General features: G+C 37.9%; 1 protein-coding gene across 3 annotated transcripts in view; it reads right to left on the bottom strand.

Annotated features, from left to right (window-relative positions):
- LOC148849675 (Calcineurin-like metallo-phosphoesterase superfamily protein) overlaps positions 1 to 23,683 on the bottom strand; it is a 58,747-nt gene extending 35,064 nt beyond the window's left edge. The window contains exons 1-6 of one of the 3 annotated variants that reach the window (XM_088947035.1): positions 23,550 to 23,683; positions 23,303 to 23,367; positions 6,664 to 6,891; positions 6,376 to 6,497; positions 6,055 to 6,115; positions 5,521 to 5,661 (exon numbers count right to left, since the gene is read on the bottom strand). In XM_088947035.1, the coding sequence (XP_088803161.1) occupies positions 5,521 to 5,661; positions 6,055 to 6,115; positions 6,376 to 6,497; positions 6,664 to 6,891; positions 23,303 to 23,367; positions 23,550 to 23,682 (750 nt within the window). In that variant the 5' untranslated portion in view covers position 23,683. Of the gene's footprint in view, positions 1 to 5,520; positions 5,662 to 6,054; positions 6,116 to 6,375; positions 6,498 to 6,663; positions 6,892 to 13,503; positions 13,645 to 13,943; positions 14,062 to 23,302; positions 23,528 to 23,549 lie in introns of those variants that run through there. The other 2 variants (XM_088947037.1, XM_088947038.1) reach the window with 2 other exon arrangements.
- Positions 23,684 to 24,330: the final 647 nt, after the last annotated feature.

Raw genomic sequence — 24,330 nt, 5'->3', positions numbered from 1 at the left:
GGTATTGATGGAATCATAGAACACTTCCCAACAGAACGCGCTGACTTTAGGAGGGATGGGGCGAGTCCAAATCTCCTTGACAGGGAAAGAAGGGGAGGAATCAGAAGCAACTAGAGAGTTAAAGAAGGATTTGCAAGAGAAAGACCATGACTGATTAAGTGCCCAAACTCTAGAGTCTGAACCACTGTCCCCCAAGATCACGGAGTTCAGAAAATTAACTAAAGTAGAGACACTAGAGAGACAAACAAGAGGAGAAAGTTTGGTGTGAGGAATAAAGAAGATGAATGAAGGTAGGAGTTGAAGTGTTCCTCCTCCAGCTCTTCACCATGATATTCTTGCAACCTCCTCTACATTATAGGATGTAGAGATACTTGATGTAATGTTGTTCTATGGTCCCTGTTGTACCATAGCATTTTTTTTCTTTCTTCTCTTTCAGCCCTCCAAGGGTCTCTTTGTAGTTATTCATTTTTTATCTGTAGCCCTTCAAGGACCTGTTTGTAAATACTTATAACTAATAAGATATATAGGCTCTTTGGGGGTGGGGGTCGGATATACTGTTTGACACCCCTGAAACTCTTGGTGTTCTCTCAACCTAGAAGATTGGCATGGTATCAGAGCAGGCCATATCCTTTAGCTGCTGATTGATTTGAGTTTTGGGGTGATTAGTAGGCTGTTTAAGGAGTATTTCAATCACTCTCAAACCCTACTTGAAGTTTTTTAAGTGCTGCTGTGATCAGACGAAGCTGATATCATTTTTCCTGGAAAAGACACCCAGCAGGTCAGATTTTCTTCTTCTTTTTTTAAATCGGCTGATTCCATCAGCCTAGAACTTTGTAGTTGGTGTGCCCAGGCCTTCTTTATCTGTTCATCATTCTTCTTTGAAGTTTGGATCAGTTTTGATAGGGTTTCGATCCCAGCTTGTGGCTGACAGTCCTGAAACTTACCATTTTAGGATTGAAATTGATACAGCCCTCTTTTGGAGATTTCTGCAGCAAAGTCTCAATTTCCTTTGGTGGAGTATTCTTTCAATATTGTTGTGTAGTTGCTACTGATTTTATTTGGGTGATTAATCACCAGTTTCTTGGACTGTTACCCTTTATTGAAATCTGCTATCTTTTTTTGGGCTTCCAAAATGTCTGAGAAGGCTGATATCATTCCCATAAAGTTTGATGGAACTAATACAGCATGTGGAAGTTCCATTTTGACTTCTTTGTTGAAGGAGAAGGCCTAGAAGGATATTTGGATGGGAAGATTACTAAGCCCGATGAAACTGGTATCAAAGGATATGCACGATGGAAGTTGGATAATGGGAAATTAGTCTCTTGGATACTCGGTTCAATTGTTTCTCACATTGCTGTACCCATGAGAATGATGCGTACAGCTTATGAGATGTATGCATAGTTAAAGAAAGTGTACCGTCACCCAACATGTCCAGACAGTATCAGATTGAACCTGAAATCTTTTCCCATTGTCAGGGAGATAAGAAAATTCAGGAATATTATGCCGGTTTTATTGACTTGTGGGAAGAGTATGAACTTACCAATACAGATTCTTCAGATCCCATAGAATGTGTCAAGTATCTCTGGCAACACTTTGAGAAAAGAAAAGTGAATCAGTTCCTTATGAGACTTAGGCCCGAATATGAGATTATCAGGTCCAACACTTTGGACACGTTGCTTCTCATTGTAAGAAGAAGAATGTTTGCACCTACTGTAAGCAGCATGGTCATTCCATTCAAATTTAGGGGGAGAATACACTGATGGAGACTTCTTAACCTACTTGAGAAGTCATGGGATACAAGTTCAATGAAGGGATCCAGATACACCTCAACAGAATGGAGTGGTAGAGCACAAGAATGGTCATGTGCTCTATGTTGTGAGAACCCTACTGCAAGAATCTCATGCACCTTCTTCCTTTGGGTGGAAGCTTCCAGTATTGTTGTTTTCTTGATTAACTATGTTCCCTCATTAGTTCTAGCTAATATACCCCCTTTCCAGAAACTATTTGGTCAATCACCAGACTTATCTAGCCTCCATGTTTTTGGGTGTCTTTGCTTTGTTCGTCTTCCTCTTCGTGAACGTTCTAAGTTAATTGCTCAGTTAATTATGTGTACCATTGTGGGATATAGTCCAGATCACAAAGGATTTCTTTGTTATGATCCCTCTGCTCGTCGTATTCGTGTTTCTCAAAATGTTGTTTTCCTTGAGCATCTTTCCTTTTTTGCTATTGTTGCAAAGTTATCTGCTCCATCTGGTTCTGTCTTGCAGAATTTTGACTTGCAGGATGCTTCTCCTCCTACTGGTGTGAAGGATTTTCTTGTCTTCTCTCGCGGAAGATTATGTGCCCCAGATCCTATGCCTCCAACTTCACTTCCTCCTAGCCCAAATCCTCCTCCCACTAATGCTCTTATAAGTGATGTTCCTTCAGATTCTCTTCCTTCCACATATCTTCGTCGTTCCCCTCGTATTTCTCAACCCCCTGACCACTATGGCTTTCTTTCAAACCATAGCTCTTTTTCTGTTGTGTTATCTATCATAGAGATTCCCCGCTCATATAAGCAAGCCATTACTAGTCCTCATTGGAGAGCTCCAATGGATGCAGAAATTCATGCCTTACAAGAGAATGACACTTGGGATTTGGTAGTCCCTCCCTCAGATGCTCCGATTATTGGAAATCATTGGATTTACACAGTTAAGTTGAAGTCAGATGACTCGTTGGACCGGTACAAAGCTAGGCTTGTTGCTCAGGGATACACCCAAGAGTATGGCATTGACTATGAAGAGACATTTGCTCCTATTACCAAGATTACTACAGCCTATATCTTCTTAGCTTTATCTGCTACACATTCATGGGCCATACATCAGTTAGATGTGAAGAATGCTTTTCTTCATGGCGATTTGAAGGAGACAGTATACATGAAGCTTCCTCCTGGATACAGTTATGATCCCTCAACTCTCTTGTTTGTCAGTTAAAGAAATCCTTATATGGTCTCAAACAAGCTCCCCGTGCTTGGTTTAAGAAATTTCGAGATGTTTTTGTGGTTATTGGCTACAATCAGAGTGCCTCTGATTATTCTCTTTTCATCTGTCAAAGACCTCAAGGCATTACCATCTTGTTGTTGTATGTAGATGATATGTTATTGACAGGGGATGACGAGGTTGGAATCCAATAACTTAAGTCTCTTCTCCACAGTTCCTTCCATATGAAAGACTTGGGTTCCTTTACTTATTTCTTGGGGCTAGAAGTACATCGTAACAACCGTGGTTACTTTGTTTGTCAACACAAATATTCATGTGACCTTATAAAGCTTGCTGGTCTTACAGACACCAAACAGGTTGATACACCTTTGGAACTCAATGTCAAGATGTCTAAATCTGATAGGGCCTTGCTTCCTAATGCTACTCTATATCAACAATTGGTTGGGTCTCTCATCTATCTCAACATGACTTGTCCGACATTTCCCATGCAATTCAGGTAGTTAGTCAGTTCGTTTCAGCCCCACATGACTGTTGTCCACCGGATTATCCGTTACGTTTGTGGCACTCTGTCTCAAGGACTGTTCTTTTCTTTTTCATCTCCTCTTCAGTTGAGAGATTATGCTGATGCAGATTGGGCAGGTTGTCCTAACACTAGATGGTCTACTACCAGATGGTGTGTCTTTTTGGTAGACTCCCTTATCTCCTAGAAATGTAAGAAATAACAGACAGTTTCTAAGTCATCTACAGAAACTGAATACAGGGCTATGTCATCAGTATTCAATGAGATTGTTTGGCTTCAATCTCTCCTTGCTGATCTTGGTATTCACCTCCCTATGCCTATTCCTCTTTATGCTGACAACACTAGTGCTATCAAGGTTGCATCTAATCCAATGTTTCATGAGAGAACCAAACACATTGAGGTGGACTGTCACTTCATCAGGGATATTTTTCTTATTGGCTCTATTTCCCTTCCTCATATAGCTTCCAACTTACAGATTGTTGACATTCTCACGAAGCCTAGTTTGTGGGGGAGTGTAGAGATACTTGATGCAATGTTGTTCTATGGTCCCTGTTGTACCATAGCATTATTTTTCTTTCTTATCTTTCAGCCCTCCAAGGGCCTCTTTGTAATTATTCCTTTTTTATCTTTAGCCCTTCAAGGGCCTCTTTGTATATACTTATACTAATAAGATATATAGGCTCTTTTGGGGGTGGGGGTTGGGTATACTGTTTGACACCCCTGAAACTCTTGGTGTTCTCTCAACCTAGAAGATTGACATAGGAGGGCTATGTTTTTCCTTCTTTATACTTCTCTCATCCTTCATTTCTTTATGCTTTTTTTCTTTTCCTCCTTGTCTCAAAATTAATCTCATGTAAGAGAAATGGAGATCTCCAGCCTTGTTCATGAAACTTGACTGATTATAGCACCCTAAACAATATTTATTTAACACTTTGTATAGGGTATATAGCCATCTATAACCTTGTTCAAGAAACATGGCTGAGGGAAAAATAATTGTATTATTTTAGGGGCCGATTGGATTGGGTGACTCTTTATGAGCAGAAGTTTTGGCACTAACAGCAGGAGTACAAGGAGCAAGAATTTGGATCTGAGGAAGCTAACCATTGAAGGAGATTCCCAACTAGTAGTGGGCTGGATACAAAGTGAGGAGAAAAAATGTGGGGCTACAAAAATGAAAGGAAGAAATTCAGATGGCTAACAAAAGGCATGCATCTGAGTTACAATAAGTTAAAAGAAGTGCTAACTCCTTCATAGATTCTTTAGCTAAATAAGGGATGGGGAGAGATCAATTGTTTTGGACTCAACTGTAAGATAAAGAAATTTTTTCTTGGGGAGAGATAAGAGGGTTTATCTCTCACTGTCAGTTTGTTCGTATTGTAATCACTATTCCTGATTCTCTTAATGAAACTTGCAGTTACTGATAAGAAAAGGTTCCTAGAACCATACTAATTCATAAAAACTCCTTCAAATCTTGATTCTATGGGGGGGAAAAGGTTATGTATAACATTGTTTTATGAAACCTGGCTGATTGTGGTCCCTATTTAATTGTTATATAAAAAAATTATCTATTTATTTTTCAGGTTTCTCTCAAAACTAAAGAGGGAATATACACCAGAGTTTTCAAAAAAAATCTGAAGTTAAGTTCTACTTGGTTTATTCTATCCATTTATACTTTCAAATCATAATTCAAAGGTTTTCTCTACCTATAGCAGATGTATAATTAAAGGATTATGTGATACCTAAACATGACTTACCCAAATACAAAAAAAAAAAAAAAAGTCATTAATCTATTTAGGTGAATTATATTATGTGAGAAATCCTACCAAATACTAAAAAGCCCATTTCATAATCTTGTTTCCTACTTTGACAAATTCTTGACCTTGTTCAGTAAGAAAATAAAATAGAAGTCACTAACTTGAAGAATTTAACAACTAAAATCCTTGGCATTGCTACAATTACATACACTGCAATTTTTTCAACAAAGAATCTTATAATAGCAAAATATCAATACCCTTAAAATACCTGAATAGAAGATCCAATAATGGTAAATGTTGATGTAGGGTCATTCAACTCTTTCTCTAACCATGCCCATTGAGAACTGCCCAAAATGCTTCCATCACTGAATAGTGGGTCTCTATGGTATCTGGTATCCAAGAGAATAACCTGAAGACGCATATTATATACATTTCCTCAAGACGCCCTTGTATGTACGACAATATCTATTGCCAATATGGTTTGCTAGTTCAATTGGACAACAAACTCTTTGTAGTCCTGTGCATTTGTGGGAATCCGGTGGTAGGCCTAATAAGTTGCAAGATGGGGGCATCTCAGCCAAGATGGTTTATTCTTGTGCATTGAAATACACCTATTGCCCGAATAAGCAGTAAGGAGTGACTTGATAAAAGGTGAGACTTCAACAGAACTTTTTCTTTTGCCAAGAAAAAAAAGGACATGGCCATTTATAGGGTGAAATGGTTAAACAGGACTTGCATGGCCAACTCCAAATAATGGTTAAAGTAAAAAATCAAAAAATTAAAAAACTGTCCACTTTCACACCTTGATATTTTTATCCTTGGGGCCAAATGTATATGAGGCATACACACCAGCCTGTTTACGCCTGCGATAAAGAAAACATCATGAGAAGTACAACTGCATAAAGCCTTGCTTTTTATGGACTGCTTTTATGTCTCACCCTCACAGACTTTCATTAAATTTTTTCAATTTCAAAGTTCTCATCATATTTAACAAAGTGTATAGTGTAGAACAATTCAAAATGTGTATAGTTGTGAAGCTTATGTTGATCATTTCATGGTAACTACAAGTCATTTTTATTAAAATTGACCACTTCATAGTAACTAAAGAAAGAATGAGCCCCACCTTGGGCTATCTTGGGGTTCATCTAGGAAATCTAATAGAAGCCTTTGGTTAATTTCCTTTCTGCTAAATTCTTTCCCTGCATCATTTAATCCATAATCATGGTCATCCCATGTGCCAATTACCTGTAACATTGAAGCAATGGTGACTACCACAAAGAAAAGAAGTTAAAAATCCAAAAGAGATTAGTAAAATATAAATGAAAAACAATACAAACTATTTTCCATTAACATGAATTAACTAAATGAGCATGTACTTCTTGGATACATTCAAATTAACAAGATAGAGCACCTGAGTTTTCTCTCGTAACTGAGAATATCCTGGATTGCTCTTAGCTTTCTTATATCTTATCTGCATTTCCTCCTCAGAGACTGGAACAAACCGTTGGACATTCTTCCATGGCCCAAATGTTCTTTCTTTCCCAAATAGTTTAAAGGGTCGCCTAATGTCTCCATATATATTATCCCCCATCCAAATAAAAATTTGGGGATCAAAGTCAATTATGGCTTTCCAAATGGGCTGCAAAAAAAAAACTAAAATTGTTAGTGTTATGCATGTTATTCTACCTATCTGAACAAGAAAGAAAGCACAAGATTCAGGGGTGTCAATGGAATGAATCGACCTCCATCCCCAAGGAGCCCTATATATATTAATAATATGTACAACCAAGGTTCAAAATTTCGATATGATGCACCACGTGTCAGGCGTATCGTATTGTATCTTCTGGGTCCCGATACGCCTGTGTACAAGCGTTTCGGGACCCCACTCTTTTTTAATAAAAAAATACCTCTATTTAACTCCCCAAAAACCAAGTTTTGAAAAAAAAACTATAAAAACATATTTCCGCATGCATCTAAGTACCGATACGCCTCTACCAGTACACAGAGGTGTATCGATATTTTGAACCTTGGGTATAACTACAATAAAGCCCTTACAGGGCTGAAAGAAGAGAAAATGAAATAAAAGAATATATGTAAAAGCACAACAAGGACTATAGTATTACAATCCATCAAGACTCTCCACACTCCCCCTTAAACTGATGTGAAGACATAAGCATCACTTTGCTTACAAGAAAGACGTGTTTGAGTCTCGTCATAGCCTTAGTAAAAAATACCAATTAATCTGCATATTTGAGGCTACATGTGGAAAAGAGATAGAATCAGCAAGAAACAAGTCTCTAAGAAGTGACAATCCACCTCAATGTGCTTAGTCCTCTCGTGAAAAACTGGATTAGATGCAATCTTGATAGCATTGATGTTGCTGGCATAAAGAGGAATAGGAGTAGGGAGATGAACACCAAGGTCTACAAATAGGAGTAGGGAGATGAACACCAAGATCTACAAAGAAGGTCTCTAATAAAGTGGCAATCCACCTCAGTATGTTTAGTCCTCTCATGAAAGATAGGATTAGATGCGATCTTGATAGCGTTCGTGTTGTCGGCATACAGAGGGATAGGGGTGGGAAGAGGAGTACCAAGATCCATGAAAAGAGACTTCAACCAAACAATCTCGCTACATGCAGAAGACATAGCTCTATGCTTGGCTTCAGTAGAAGACTTAGAGACAGTTTGTTGTTTCTTGCACTTCCAGGAGATGAGAGAATCACCCATGAAGACGCACCACCCAGTAGTGGATCGGTGAGTGTCAGGACAACCAGCCCAATCAGCATCAGCATAAACCCTCAACTGTATGGATGATGAAGAAGAGAAAAAAGTCCCTCAAAGGTTGTGTCTCTAGCATAACGGATGATGTGGCGAACAACAGTCATATGAGGTTGCCGCGGAGTAGAGACAAATTGACTGACGACCTGAACAGCATGTGAAATATCAGGCCTGGTCATAGTAAAATAGATCAAAGAGCCAGCAAGCTGACGGTACAAGGTAGCATCAGGAAGGATGAGGCCTTTGGATTTAGATAGCTTGACATTCAGCTCCAGGGGGGTATCAACATGTTTCTCATCAGTAATTCCAACTAATTTGACGAGACTAGAGGAATATTTTTGTTAACAAATGAAATACCCTTAACTGCTATGATGAACCTCCAAACCCAAGAAGTAAGTAAGAGGACCCAGGTCCTTCATGTGAAATGAGTTATGAAGTAAGGCTTCAGCTTATAAATGCCATCATGATCATCCCCAATTAAAAGCATGTCATCAACATACAATAAGAGGATAATGATACCCTGGGGTCTTCTCTTAACAAAGAGAGAGTAGTCAGAGGAACTCTTATTATACCCAGCTGCAACATCCCGGAAGCGCTCAAACCAAGCCCTAGGTGCTTGCTTCAGACCATATAGAGACTTCTCTATGCGACAGACATGTGAAGGGTCACTGCAATATCTAGGCAGAGGTTTCATGTAGACTGTCCCCTTCAGTTCACCATGAAGAAAAGCATTCTTCACATCTAATTGGTAAATAGTCCAAGAATGAACAGCAAATATGGCCATAAGAGTTTGAACTGTGGTGATCTTAGCAACCGGGACAAATGTTTCTTCATAATCAATCCTATATTCTTGACTGTATCCTTAGCCAACTAATTGGGCCTTATATCGATCAAGGGAACCATCTGACTTTAGTTTGATCGTATAGACCCAACGGCTTCCAACAATAGAAGCATCTGGAGGAGTTGGCACAAGATCCCAAGTATCATTCTCGTGGAGGGCTTGAATTTCGGCATCCATGGTTTCTTTCCACTGAGAACTTCTAATGGCTTGCTGATAAGATCTAGGGTATTTGTGGAAGAAAGTACAACAGAAAAGGAACTATGGTTTGAAGGAAAACCATAGCAGTCAGGGGGTCGAGAAATACGGGTAGAACGACGAAGTGGAATAACTGAACTACTATCTGAAATAGGAGGATCTTGGGCCAAAGTATCACTTACAGGGGATATCGGAGATGGATGCTCTAGACTGGGTGAAAGGGGGGTTGTAGGCACAGGGACCGGGACACATAGCCGCTTGCGGGTGAAGACGAGAAAATCTCTCTCAATCGAGGAAGTAGTAGTGTCATCTGAATCAAAGTCCTGCAAAACAGAGATGGAAGGAGCAGACAATCTAGCAACCCCAACAAAGGAGATATGTTCAAGAAACACAACATTCTGGGAAATCCAAATACAACCAATAGCAGGATCATAGCACAAAAATCCTTTGTAGTCAGGACTATATCCTACAAAGGCACACATAGCAAACTGAGCAGTTAATTTAGATCGTTCACAAATAGGAAGATGTACAAAACAAAGACAACCAAAAACATGAAGACTAGAGTAATCTGGGGGATGACCAAAAAGTTTTTGGAAGGGAGAAGTGTTGCCTAGAACAGAGGAGGGAAGAAAATTGATCAAATACACGGCTATACTGGCTACTTCTACCCAAAACAAAGTTGAAGTATGAGATTCCTATAGTAATGTCCCCACAACACTAAGAATATGTCCATCCTTCTGTTCAACCACACCATCCTATTGTGGAGTGTCTGGGTAGTTGCATTGAGACTGAATTCCATAACTCCTCAAGTAAGCCTGTAAGTCTTCGTCTCTATATTCCCCCCCCTGAATCTGAGCGGAGGATAGTCATATTGCACTTGAATCGATTTTTCACCATAGTATGAAATAATTTAAATGTGCCAAAGACTTCTGATTTGTGCCACAGAAAATAAATCCAAAATATTGGTATCCCAATTGAAGTAATAGAAGTAGACCAAACATCACTATGTATTATCACAAAAGGTTTAGTGGCATGTTCAGATGTATGAAGAAAAGGTAAAACATGACTTTTACTCAAACAGCAGGCAGTGCAAGAAACATCAAAAGTATGAACAGGAGGAATTTTATTCTTAATCAAACCAGAGTCAAACAACAATTTTAATTTTTGGGAATATGAATAACCCAACCGTTTATGCCATAAATCCCAAATATTATTTCTATAACTCAATAGAGAATCGGACAAAGAAGAACTAAGTAAAGCTGAGGATGCTCCTGATTGAGATTTCTTGAACTCCAGCGCAAACAAACGGCCCAACCTACGCCCCTTCCCTTTCACCTTCCTAGTGTACCGATCCTATATCAAGCAACCATCATGAGAAAAGGTGAGAACATTTCCTTGATCAACAAGTTGGCCAACAGAAATCAAATCGGTAGTAAGGTTGGGTACTAAGAGGGTTTTGGAGAGAGGGAAGGATCTAGTTGGTAACAGTTTAAGGGACAAACTATTGCTACCAATGATGTCTAACTTTTCATCATTGGCAGTAATAATATGATTATGGTGAGTTTCAGTGGATGAATTTGGGTGATTGAAGTAGGCTCCTGTCATATGATTGGTGGCACCTGAATCTATAATCCAAGCATGTGAAGGGGAAGAACAATATGAAGAGGACTTACCAGACAAGCCTATAGCAGAGAAAGCAAAGGAAATAGCAGAAGATACCAATTGCTGAACCTTTTCTTCATCCATGACACCTATTGAAACACCTTTCACTAAAGAATCACCCTTGGTGGATACAGTGTCTGTTGCTTGTCCGTCTGTTGCCTGATAGGCCCGGGGCCGAGTCTTTTTCTGAGAACCCTTAGCTGGTCAGACTGGACAGTCTGGAATGATGTGACCATGTTGCTTGCAATAGGTGCACACATTTTTCTTCTTATAGTGAGAGGCAATGTGTCCAAAACCCTTACACTCATAGCACTGTGTTTTCGAGAAGTCCTTGGAGGTTGGCTTCTTACCCACATGAGCAACAAAGGCTGTTTCAGCCCCAACTTCAGCCATCTTCCCATCAGACCCGGCTGTAGTGAGAAGTCTAGTCTCTTTCCTCAGAAGTTCCCCTAAAACAGAATCCATATCTGGAAGTGTTCCCCTACTTAGAATGTTGGACCTGATTATCTCATATTCAGGTCTAAGTCTCATCAAGAACTGGGTCACCTTTCTCTTCTCAAAGTGTTTTTGAAAATATTTCACACACTCTATTGGATATGAGGGTTCAATGTGAACAATCTCATACTCAGCCCATAAATCAAGACTAGAATAATATTCCTATATCCTCCTATCTCCTTGGTTGTAGGAAAAAAATTCTTATTCTATTTGATACTGTTTGGATACGTTGGACTGTTGATAAACTTTTTCCAGATACAAGTACATCTCATAGGTTGTTTCCATTATCCAACTTCCATTGTTGTAAAGCCTTGGCCTCGGTCTCAGCTAGTTTAGTGATTGTTCCATTCAGATATCCTTCTAAACCTTTCCCTTCAACACAAAAGTCAAAATGGAACTTCCACATCCCATAGTTCTGCCCATTCATCTTCACAGGAATGAAATCACCTCTGTCTAAAGCCATTACAACAAGAAAATAGCACAAAATAGGGTTCGGCTGAAGTTTAAAGGAACTAGACTGAAGTAAAACTTGATCAAAATGAGTGAAATAAGCTGTAATCAAATCCAAGAGAGTCAAAAAACTGAGAAAGAAACAACTTACTTTCACTGGAGATTTTCAAGATCCAGTAGAAGAAGAAAACTGAACACAGTCCAAAAAAGGAAAGTCTGGGCGCAGCCGCCTAGAAGAGAAGTCTAGATCTCTCTCAAAACTCCACAGATCTCAATGAAACTTTCAGAGTATGTTGAGAAGGGCTAGGCAACAACTTTTAAATCTTGCTGCAAACAAATGTCAAACAAGAGAGATCCAATGAAATCTCTCTTTCTGGATGCGTAGAAAATAGAAAAATGGTTTCTAGAAAGATCAAAACAATCCAAAACCAATCGGAAAATATGCAAGTTCTCAATGGATCAAGAAAACAAGGTGAATCAAAGATAAAGAAGATCAAAGGGCAACCTGCTCTGATACCATGTGAACCGAATTGAGAGCAAGAAGAAAATAGAATTAAGGGTGCCAAGAATAGTCGACCCCCACCTCAAAGAGTCTCTTTTATATTAAAGAGATAAAAGATATGTACAGTTACAAGAATGCCCTTACAGGGCTGAAAGATAAAAAGAACAAATAAAATAATAAGAATACGATACTGTACAACAAGGACTATTCTAATAATGTACATCAAGGTATATCTTCACAATGTGAAACTAACAAGGGGTAGAAACAACTAAGAACTTGAACCACATGAGAAATGTTAGGATGAGTCATGGTAAGATAAATGAAAGACCCCACAAGTTGTTGATATAGAGTGGCATCAAGAAGTAAAGAGCCTTTGGACTTAGAAAACTTGACATTCAACTCTAAAGGGGTACCAACTTGCCTGTCATTAGTAAGGCAAGCCGGTTTAACAAGATTAGAGGCATATGTGTGCTAAAAATGAAGTATCCCCAATCACTATGTTGGACTTCAAGTCCTAAGAAATAGGTAAGAGATCCTAAATATTTCATCTAAAAAGAATTGTGGAGAAAAGACTTAAGTTCCCGAGTTCCTTCTTCATCATCTCCAAACAACATGTCATCAACATACAACAAGAGGATAGTGATATCTTTAAGTCTTCAATGGACAAAGACAGAGTGATAAAATAACTTTGACTATATCTAATAGCAATCACATCTAAAAATTTCTCAAACCAGGCCTAGGGAGCTTGTTTTAGGCGACATAAAGATTTCTTTAGATGGTAGACAAGAGGAAGATCACTACTGTACCCAAGAGGAGACTTCATATACACTGTCGCTTTTAGTTGGCCATGAAAGAAGGCAATCTTCACATCTAGCTAATAAATGGACCAAAAGTGCACAACAAATAGAACCAAAAGAATATGGACTATAGTAATCTTCGCAACTGGGGAAAATATCTCTTCATAGTTAATACCACATTTTTGTGTGTAACCTTGAGCAAAAAGACTAGCTTCGTATCAATCTAGGAACCATTAGACTTCAATTTGATAGTTTAAACCCAATGGCTCCTAATAATAGAAGCATCTGAGGATCTAAGTACTAGGTTCCAAGTGCCACTCTCATCTAAAGCATGAATTTCTTCTTTCTGGTGTGGATTGTTAATGGATTGTTGGTATGGCTGAGGAATATCCATGGAGGATAAGACAACAGATGATAAGCTATGTTTTGAAGGAAAACCATAACAATTAGGAGTAGAACAACAAAGAGAAGTAGTAGAAATAGAAATAGAATCTGAATAGGGGATATCTGAACAAGGAATTTCACTTACAAGAGCAGTGGTAGAGTGGTGGTCTGAACCGAGAGGAAGGGGGGTCGTAGGCATAGGATATGGAGCACGTAGTCATTTTCGAGAGAAGACAAGGAAATCCTTCACACCAACTAGAGGAGAGGCATTCCATGAATCAAAGTTCTGCAAAACAAAAACAGATGGTGCATAGGATCTAGCAACTCCAACAAAGAAAGGGATATGCTCAAGGAAAACAACATTGCAAGAAACATGAATCCTATGAGGAGATGGATCATAGTAAAGAAATCCCTTGTGGTCAGGACTATATCCCACAAAGGAACACATAATAGACCGTGCAGATAATTTAGAACGTTTACAAGAAGAAAGATGTACAAAACAAAGACATTCAAAAACATGAAGATTAGATAAGTCTAGAACAAGAATAGGCAAGGGGAATTCAAGAACAAAAACACCCTTCTCACCTCTCTCCCCTTATGTTGAAACCTCTAGATAATAAGAGGTATCCTCGAAGAAGGTAACATCCGTAGACACAAACTGAGAGCCAGAAAGAGGATCACAGCAACAATATCCCTTTTGGTTTTGTACATAGCCGAAAAATATGCATTTGATAGCTTTAGGATCAAATTTAAAACGATGAGGTCCCAAAATCTGCACAAAACAAGTACACCCAAAGACTTTAAGAGGGATGGCAAACAAGTCTTTGTCAGGGTACAATAAGGTGAAAGGTTCTTTCATATTGAGAACACGGGAAGGAGCTCAATAACTGAGTAAGAATCATTTGATGAAAGGCATAAGTCAAGGTAGGAACCTCATCACGAGAGCGCATAAGATAAACCCAAGAGAAACTAGAATAATAATCAACAAACAACAAGAAGTACTTATGTCCCCCCATGGTAGTAATATGATATTGTCCTCAAATAGTATGCACAATTTCAAAAGGTGTTATAATTCGGGTCTGTTCGGCCTGACTGAGTTCAGTTATGTAGAAGAAGAAAAAGTGATAAAGAAAGAGAGAAAGAGAAAGAGAAAGAGAGAAGAGAGAATTCTGGTTCAAACTGAAAGAGTCAACTTGACTTCTCCCAGTCGGCCAGTAAGTATTTATATTATTATTAAAACATAACTGAAAAGACCTATGTGCCCTTACTTAAGTTAGGATCACATGTTTCAACACAACATTACAGATCAGCAACATCGATCAAGGTATAAAGACAGAAATACCCTTACACTAACACTCCCCCTCAAGCTGGTGAGTATATATCATATACTCCTAGCTTGTTACATATGTAGTCCACTCTTCCCCGACTCAAGCCTTTTGTAAATAAGTCAGCCCACTGATTTCCTGTATTAACATGTGTAGTGTCTAGCTCTCCATTCAACACCTTCTCCCTCACAAAGTGACAGTCAACCTCAATGTGCTTGGTTCTTTCATGAAACACTAGATTAGAGAAGATAATGAACTGTAGCCTGATTATCACAATAGAGCTTCATTGGAGTGTTAATGTTGTACCCTACTTCCTGTAGAAGGTTCCTTAGCCACACTAATTCACAAGCGGTATGCGCCATAGCCCTATATTCTGCTTCTGCACTGCTTCTTGCCACAACCGTCTACTTCTTACTTTTCCATGTCACCAGGTTACCTCCCAAAAACGTGAAATAGCCTGTAGTAGACCGCTTATCAAACATAGAACCGGCCCAATCAGCATCAGAATACCTTCTATTTCAAGTTTTCCCCCACTCTTGTATATCAGACCGCGACCCGGGGCCCCTTTTAGATATTTCACAATTCTCAGAACCACATTCCAATGAGGAACCAGAGGTTTTTGCATGAACTGGCTTACCACACTAACTACAAATGAGATGTCTGGTCTAGTAATGGTTAGGTAGTTCAGTTTGCCCACAAGTCGTCGGTATCTGCCAGGGTCTTCAAAAACCTCACCCATATCACTGCTTAGCTTGGTATTTGTGTCAATGGGTGTTTCAGCTGGTTTGGCACCCAACAAGCCTGTTTCTTCTAGCAAATCAAGCACATACTTCCTCTGGCACAGGTTAATCCCATACTTGGATTTCGCTACCTCTATCCCCAAGAAGTATTTCAGTTTACCCAGATCCTTTGTCTAAAAGTGATTTCTTTATTGTTTGATTTCTGATTTGTATTTGATTTGTCAACTTGGCAACCATCATTTTGAGACGTACTGCCTTTTTTTTCAGTTTAATGAAATTTTCTTTTTATCCTTTAAAAAAAAGGCCTTAGTACTAGTGGCTACATTTGCGTTCCCCTTCTTATTCTTAATTCTTGCAAGCACCAGATGAGGACGAAGCTCCCAGCAAGTGTTTTTGGTGTGTCTAGGTTTCTTGCATTAGTCAAAGATCACTTCCCTTTTTTCTTCCTTCCTCACTTCTTTCTCCTTATCACCACCATGCTTTTGCTTCATTGCTGCTAAGGCTGATTCTATTTAGGAATTTTGTAGCATAATTTTCCTTATTTCCTCACTATGCACCAGAGAATAGGTTTAGGACAAAGTAACACTTTCCTAGTGAGAAGTTGTTGTCTTACAATATCATACTCAGAGTTCAAACCCACTAGGAATTCAAAAACCCTATTTCTCTCCACCAACTTGTTATAGGTTGCTGCATCCTTTTGACTCTCCCATTCAATTGTTTCCAAGTGATCAATCTCATGCCATAGGGACTTTAAAGTTGAGAAATAAATTGACACAGGTTTCTCCCCCTGTTTCAGATTTGCTACTTCAGTTTTCAGCTCAAAAGCCCTAGCTACATCAAGGGGCTAAGAATAAATTTCCTTCATATTATCCCAAATGTCCTTAGCTGTCTTTTCCCAAAGATAGTTTTACTGATATGAGGCTACATTGATTGGCTTCCTGGAATCACCATTTACATACCCCAACTTACCCCTTCCTCCAATAGCCATCATGGCTGATTGAGCCCACTCAAGATAATTTGTTCCATCAAATTTAATTGTGGTAATCTAGAAAGAGTTGCTATCTGTCACACTACCAGCCCCTACAAGTCCTAACCCAATGTATTTAAATTCATTCCCAACATTCTCCATGCTGAACTAAGCAAGGTATCACACAGCCCAACTAAAAAGGTCTTCAAATGACTGTACAGAAACCAAGCTGTTCACAGTTCACAGTCAATCAAAAAACTGGTTAATCCTTAAAGGAAAAAAACCTAGAAATAACTTGAAGACAAGAATACTCCAGCTGCTACTTCCAGAGACTTCTAGAAGCCCTCCTCCTGCTGTCAATCTTTAGAAGAAATAAAAAGCCACCCAGAAAACACTGAGCACCACCTTCAATATGAGGTTTGACCCCTAAACTTCAATCGAAATAGTTTCTCTGATCCTTCCTAGTCACTGGGCAAAAAACGGAGTTCGGAAAATGCTTGAACAATGCATCGATCTCCACTGACCTCCAAGAATCAGGCAAAAAAGGATATAAAAATCCAGCCCTAATAGTCTTGTGTGACCGGCTGGGTTAAACATACATGATATCCCAACCTAAACCTAAACCTGCTCTGATACCAACTTGGAATAGCTGCTGTAACAGTTTTAGGTTTAGTGTGAAATCAGTTCAGAAAGATAGAGAGAAAGAGAAGAATAAGCAGAAGAAGAAAAGGAGAAGAAGAGAAAATGGGAGAAAGGAGAGAGCGGAATGAACATTTCTGCCACCCCCCATATTGCCATTTATATGGTTCAATAAAAACAAGTGACAAAGACCAAAACACCCCTGTCACCTATAAGAAAGAAAAAATAACATAACAGTGGCTTAACAACAGCCTAAAACAATAAGAAAAAGATGGAACCACATATAAAAAAGCATATAAAAAACAACTAGGGTTCCTTTGCTATATCTCTACAATATGTTTTTTCCTTGAAAAAATCCATCGCCTAGGCGACAATGCACTCCAATGAGAGAGGCTCTTTATATTAATATTAAAATCATCCAAATGGGCCATATTACACCATACTTCAGTGGCAACTCCCATCGTAATCCCAGCCCTTGAGAAGGGTAAGGGGAATGGAGATATTTACAAAGATTTCTTTGATGTAGGATAGGAATGTGGTGGGTGAACAATGGAAATTAAGGATTTTAATTATAAGACAAAGAGATCCAGATCTGAAATAGAGAAGAAAAATAGATTTAAAAGAGAGAGTAATAATGCTGGCCGCCCTCTTCACTATTATTTATAGTCTGAAATAATAAAGAGTACAAAGACAAATTGGTCGCGTGCACAGAAGACCATATACAGTACTTGTTAGGAAAAATGATCTATTAAGGGGATAGAAGAGCTAGAGTAGAATGAAAAGTACTTGAGTGGAAATAAGAAGAAACGATTTAAATGCCTATAATTTAACAATGGATATGGCATTAAATAGACCAAAATGGCGAAGCAGGATTCATGTATGAAACCCAACTTAAACCTAATGCTCTAATCCAAGGGCCACAGTAAAACTAATTTTACATTTAACTAATACTATACATTAGTAAACAACAAACACCATGGAACCTCCTCCTAACTATGTTTAGTTAATTCGTCCATGACTAGTGTATATAAATAAGGATTACTAGGTTGGGACCCATGCAATGCATAGGCTTTATTAAGTGAAACTAAAGCAAAAGGACCCATATGACATTTCACTTTGGGCCAATCCGGTCTTTGTCCAACCCGAGCATTGTTTTTGGGTCATTTACCAATTTATGATGATTTTTATTATTTAATTTTTACTTTTAATTAATTTTACAATTAAAGTTGTAATTTTATTGATATTCAAATGTTAAAAATCTTAAAATGTTATTAAATTGAAAAAATAAATTAAATGTAATTATTTTAATTAAATTTCATTTTGTTAATTACATTATCATTTTATTGAATAAATATAAAATTTCATTCTTATTAATTAATTGTTAATTTTTATCAATCAATGCTAAAAGTTTAAAAATTTATTATTTTTCATTAATTACTTTTAAATTTTAGTTTTCTAAAGTTGCAAATGTAATTTTAATTATGATTACAATTTTTTAATTAATATCCCTTTATAATACATGTAATCCTATATTAGCATTCACATTTTCCTTTACTTATTTATTTATAACTTAATTAATTATTGAAATTATACATTTTGGTTGAGTTAAAATACATGTATTTATTTATTATTTATATTTGGTTTTATTTAACAGATAAAAAAATAAATTTTGTAATATTGTTAATATTAATTATGTGTAAATAAATATATAACTAAAACTAGTTTTATATCTTAGTTAGGTTTATTACTAACATTATAAGTCTTGGTTAAGATTATTTTAATTAATTTTTCAAAGTAATAAAATAATTAAATACTAATATAATTTAGTTTATTTACATTAATTGCTATTAGTAAATTTAAAACACAATTTGGATTATGTCCCCTCCCTCGAAGGCTTCATTTCTTTAGTTATTTCTCTTGTCTATCAACCGTGATACATGAGACCATTAGTATCATGTTCTTTGTCATCATGGCTACTATCGATTGCAACTGGATGGGTCCCATCTTTGGAAATTGAACATTTGATGCATGTAGATCCATTAAGGGTGTGGCGGGTATCGCATACCAGCAATATCCATTAATTAGCATTAATTAATTAATCTGTTCCCATAAAAGAAAATATGCAGACCCTACACCCAACAGTATAATTGAAAATAGGTAATTTAAGACCAAACAAAGGCTATCTTCTTTACCCAACTTCGTAAAACAGATTACACAAAACCTGAAACAATGCAAACAGCCAAAACTGAGCAGTTGTTTGGTTAGAAACAAACCAAACAACTCCTCGTCCATTTTTAACAACTTTCCGATGGTTTCTTGGTTGGAAAAGTATGAAACAGAACCAGGTTTTCTTTAAATGATATGCTACATCTTGAAATGCCTCTGTCAAGTCCAACTCTTGCAACAAAGAATCTATTGTATACAATCTCTTTTCCTCTTCACCCTCATCCTGCCATTGCCATTGCTCCACAACTACCAATTGGCCCTCTCTTCATATGCAAGTCTTCTTGTTCTTTCTCACTCCTCGGCCCTTCTAGCCTCTCCAAAAAAAAAAAAAAAAAAAAAAAACATTCTGGAGCTCTCTACTGTTGTAGTGGAATGCCTGTTGTCTCTCTCAAAGGGAGCTAGGCATTAGAAAATGAAACATCCTATGGTTGATGGATTAATGACTATTTATTTTTTATATATAATTGCAACTATAAAATCTGATGTCTCTCTTGTAGGTGTTCTAACATTGGTTGTTGCAACCACATACATATCCAAGGAAATCAATGAATACCATATGAAAATCTCTCTTCTTCTATTTAAACATTTTGTTAAAACTGTCGTTAGTTTATGCTTTAGTTCCATAGGGGCACTTTTGTAATTTTTCTCTTTTTTAAAACTGCCAGCCTAACTTTTTGAACTCCAAATTTCTGTTTTCTCTCTTCTCTTCTTCCTTGTCTCTCTTTCTTGCTCTCTTCTACCATTTTCTCCCAAGACTTCATGGTACTAGAGCAGGGATCTTGGGCTTGAAGACTGTTCGATCAAGGATTCTTGTTCTCTCTTGCTGTTTTTCCCTCCAGATCAAGGAAATAATACTCTAGCAGCTGGTTTGAGGGGATTCACTTATTTTTCTCTTTTTTCTCTTGGTCATGTGCCAAGATATAGCTTGTACATGTGGTGATTGAATGCAGTGAGGGTGTTTGAGGCGTATTCCCTTCCCTAATGAATCGTGCAATCCTTGTGTGTTCGGGTGAGTGGTTTGTAGTTCTGGAATGATCTGTACCTGAAATTACAGCAGGTTTATTTATTGTTTTTTGATGAAAGTGTAATTGTGTGCCCTAGAGGAGGGGTGTTTGATGTTCGTAGACTCTGCAGACCATTCTTGATCTGTGTTTTGTTATTTTTTCGCTTCCGAAGCAGTTCCAGAAGTATTCCAGTACCTGCATTATGTGTGGACAGTGGTCAGTGGTGAATATTATTTTAGGCTGTTGTATAAGGCTGAGATGGTGCTTGTTTTTCCTCCTTTTGCCTACTGTGTAGCTGAACTGTAACAACAGTCCTTGTTAACATGCCGTCTAAGGATTTAGCCACTTTTGGTGTATCTGCTAACCACGGTATGAACTTTCCTATAGCTATTGTTCCCTTCGATGGACTAAACTACCTAGAATGGTCAAAGGGATTAAAGTTCACATAACTGCAAGGGGGAAATTGGCTACATAAATGGAAAAATTAAGGAGCTGAAGTCTGGGAGTGCATAATATGATAAGTGGAATCAGGAAAATGGTATGGTGATGCCGTGGCTCTTAGTTTTCATGCTGCCACAAGTGAGGAAAAGTTTTATGTGGGCAGAGACAGCCTGTGAAATTCGGAAGCAAGAAAAATCCACATATTCTGATCAAAGGCATTATGCAATAATCTACCAACTGTAGGCTGAATCTTAAACTTGTAAACAGGGGGAGCAGAGTCTCTAAGCTTATTACTCATATTTGACATCTATCTAGAGGGAGTTGGATCACTATCTAAATATGGACTTCAAATGTGATTTGGATGCCAAGGCTTATAAGTCTTTGGTTTCTCAGCAACAAGTGTTTTCCTTTCTTTAGGGGTCGAATCCTATGTATGAATCCATCAGAGTGTGTATTTTAGGAAGCAAAGACCTTCCTTCAATTCAAGAAGTGTATGCCTTGGTGCAGTTAGAAAAGAGTAGGAGAAATGTGATGAATTCCTATGAGGGGGAGCCAGTTGCTTTGGTAGTTAGGGGAGGTGCAAATGCAAGTAGTGGAAGTTCTGTTAAGAAGGGGGATTGCGAGAAGAATGTGAATGACAAAGATAAACTTTGGTATATCCATTGTCAGTTATCTAGGCATACCAGGGACACTTGTTGGTATCTCCACAGGAAGCCTAAGTGGGCTCATGAATTAATTAAGAAACCAAAACAAAACAATAAGCCTAACCAGCAAGCTCAAAAGAAGTATAAGTCAGCAAACATGGCCTCTCAATTCTTTTTTTTTTTTTTTTTTGATAAGTAATCTAATGGTTTCACTATGACTCATGAACATCCTTCTAGTTTTGATCCCAAGGAAGACATCATCAAGTCATTCTGTGACTATCTTGAGATATATGGTAGAACAATTCGTTAAATGGATTTTAGCCCTACCCCCTTGACTTCATTTGGATCTACATCAATTCGTCAGACGGATTCTAGCCCTACCCCACTAGACTTCATTTGCATCTACATAGGTAACTCTACCACAGCTTTCCATGTGTCTTCTCATTCCTCAATACTCTCCTTGGATAATAAATTCTACAGCCTCAAATCATATGACTGATAAGTCAAATAGTTTTCAGTCTTATCATCTTGTATCTGGCAAGGACAAGGTGAGAGTAACTGATGGCTCGTTTTCCACTATAGCTAGTCAATGAACTATCTCCCTTCCCTTTGCCTATAAACTTGTTTTTCTGCTATTAGTATTACAAATTCGTTAAACTGCTCAGCAATCTTTTTTCCTTCCTCTTATGTGATACAAGATTTGACCTCAAGGAAAATGATTGGTAGAGGTAGTATAGTAGATGAACGATGGTGTGCTTCCATGATTTGTGCATTGCTAGGGTGTTCTGTGGATGATGATGTGCCTCCATGATTTTACTCCATTTTTATTCATCATTTACCATGTATGCATCAGAAATACACGATGATATATCAAGTTTGATTTGAAAGTCAACTAATTCACATAAAATGGCTCTTTAACCTACATATAATAGAAAACAAATTCAATACAATAAGTTTCCAAATAGGTCTTAGGTAACCTAAATATATCATATTCTCATAAGGGTTTCAAAACAAGAGTCCCTTAAAAAAAAAAAAAAAAAGACATGACAAGGTAGAGAACTAGGTCTCAATTGATGATACGAATGGTGAATTGTATCATAAATCATAAGCTTTTGACAACTAAGTTTGTGCATAATGAAAAAGAAAAAGAAAACTCCATCAAATCAAGTTCATGCATGCCCACATGCACAAACACATCCAAGTGCAGCATTTGCAAGCATACACCACAAAATTTCCAAATTTATTTCTTCTTCATAAAGATAAATATCATTAAGTAACTAATCACTCCAACAACTGTAACAAGGTTCACGTTAAATCCAGGTCTCAACCAATCACCTTAAAATCTACTTACTTTTCATTGGTTAATGTTTGTATTTTTCAAGTTTAACAAGGTGTAATTACCATCACGTTCAACTAATCATGTCTTTTGATTCACAGTGCAGCTGATGCACCAAAGATTTTGCCATGGGATTAAGAATTTAAGACCGTTGAATCTCAACTGAAACGAAACAGAAAATTGAACTCCCCAAGACTGAATATCAAAGAGAAAGCAATCCGAACTTTTACCTCAAATGGGCAAAATTGTCAAATCCAATAAAATGCCAGTAGATATTTCTTTCATGAAAACTATTTCAAAGGAGCAACACTCATCTACCCGATGTAGGACCTGAGGGCCTTCTTTGGTTTCTAGTAATAGAAAGGATGGGTGGATAGGTTGTAGGTATGGATTGTTTAAGGGTAATTGGCGGTTTGCAGGTAAGGGAAAGAGGGTTCACAAGGACTGGTTTCATATAGAAAAGTTTCCGCTAAAAACAATCAAATCGTAATTTTATTTCTGTGTTTTCCAGAACCAATTAGAGTAGAAAATAAGCACGCAGTAGATTTGTAAATAGAAATTTCCCATTCAAGGCGTATTACACATATGAATTGCAAAGTTAAGGAAGATAAAGAGCCCTGACCTGAGGAGAGCTCTGGTTAGAACACGACCCGAAGGCGATTCGAGAGACGAGACGTTCGTCTGAAGCTTTACAAAGAAACCCAGCAACCAAAAGTAGCAAAAGAAGGAGGCATGTGTTGATTGCCATTACAAAGAAACAGCAATGAAGAGCTCCGAGTTAGTTAAGAGAAGCAAAGGATGAAGATTCGAAGTAGGGTGATGCGTAAGCAAGTACAACAACAACAACAAAGAAATGGACAACGTCTTACAATGAAAAGGTAGAATTTGTTCCCTTCTGTTACGGATTACGGATTCGATGCTTTTCAGCTCCGCAGTGGTGTCCATCAACCCAACATGCATGGTCCCAACACCCACGGAAAGAAAATGGAAGTTGAAAGGCATATTATCTGGAGCACTCTATTATATCGGATTCGTTTAAACCGAATTTGAGTCTGTTCAGCAATACATCGGATTGGATATGAAAATGTACCCACTAGACCTGTTCATGGGCCGGGTAGCCCGATGGCCCGGCCCGGCCTGGCCTGCACCCCGGTCGGGCTTGATCATGTAATTAGGCCCGCGGGCCTGACCTCGGGCCTAACACAGTAAGCTTGACTGTGTTTCGGGCCGGGCTTGGGATTTATCAAAAAAGCCCAACCCGAGTTCGGCTTGGCCCAACTTAGCATTATATATTTTATAAAATATATAATATGTTTTTTATATATTATATAAAATATATAAATAATATAATATTTATTAAAATATATATTTATAATTTAATATATACATTTTTTATTATTTTCTTTATAATCTCTCTCTCTCTATTCAGCCGCTAACAGTATGGGCTAAATTTCAGGCTTAGGCCCAGGCCCGGGCTTTGGGCTTTTTATGAGGGTCGGGCTCAGGCCCGACCCTTAGAAAATTCTGTTAATCCAGAGTGAAAGTCCGACCATGAACACGTCTACCACCCACCCCTAGAGGGAGCGGGATATATAAATGATATCATATCCTTTTTTTTGTGAAAATGATATCACATCCTTATCCTTGCTT

Source organism: Nelumbo lutea, chromosome 5 (assembly GCF_056320005.1).
Source record: "Nelumbo lutea isolate HS-2025 chromosome 5, American lotus-T2T, whole genome shotgun sequence".
Classification (NCBI taxonomy): Eukaryota; Viridiplantae; Streptophyta; class Magnoliopsida; order Proteales; family Nelumbonaceae; genus Nelumbo; species Nelumbo lutea.
This window is presented reverse-complemented; position numbering and strand designations above follow the sequence as displayed.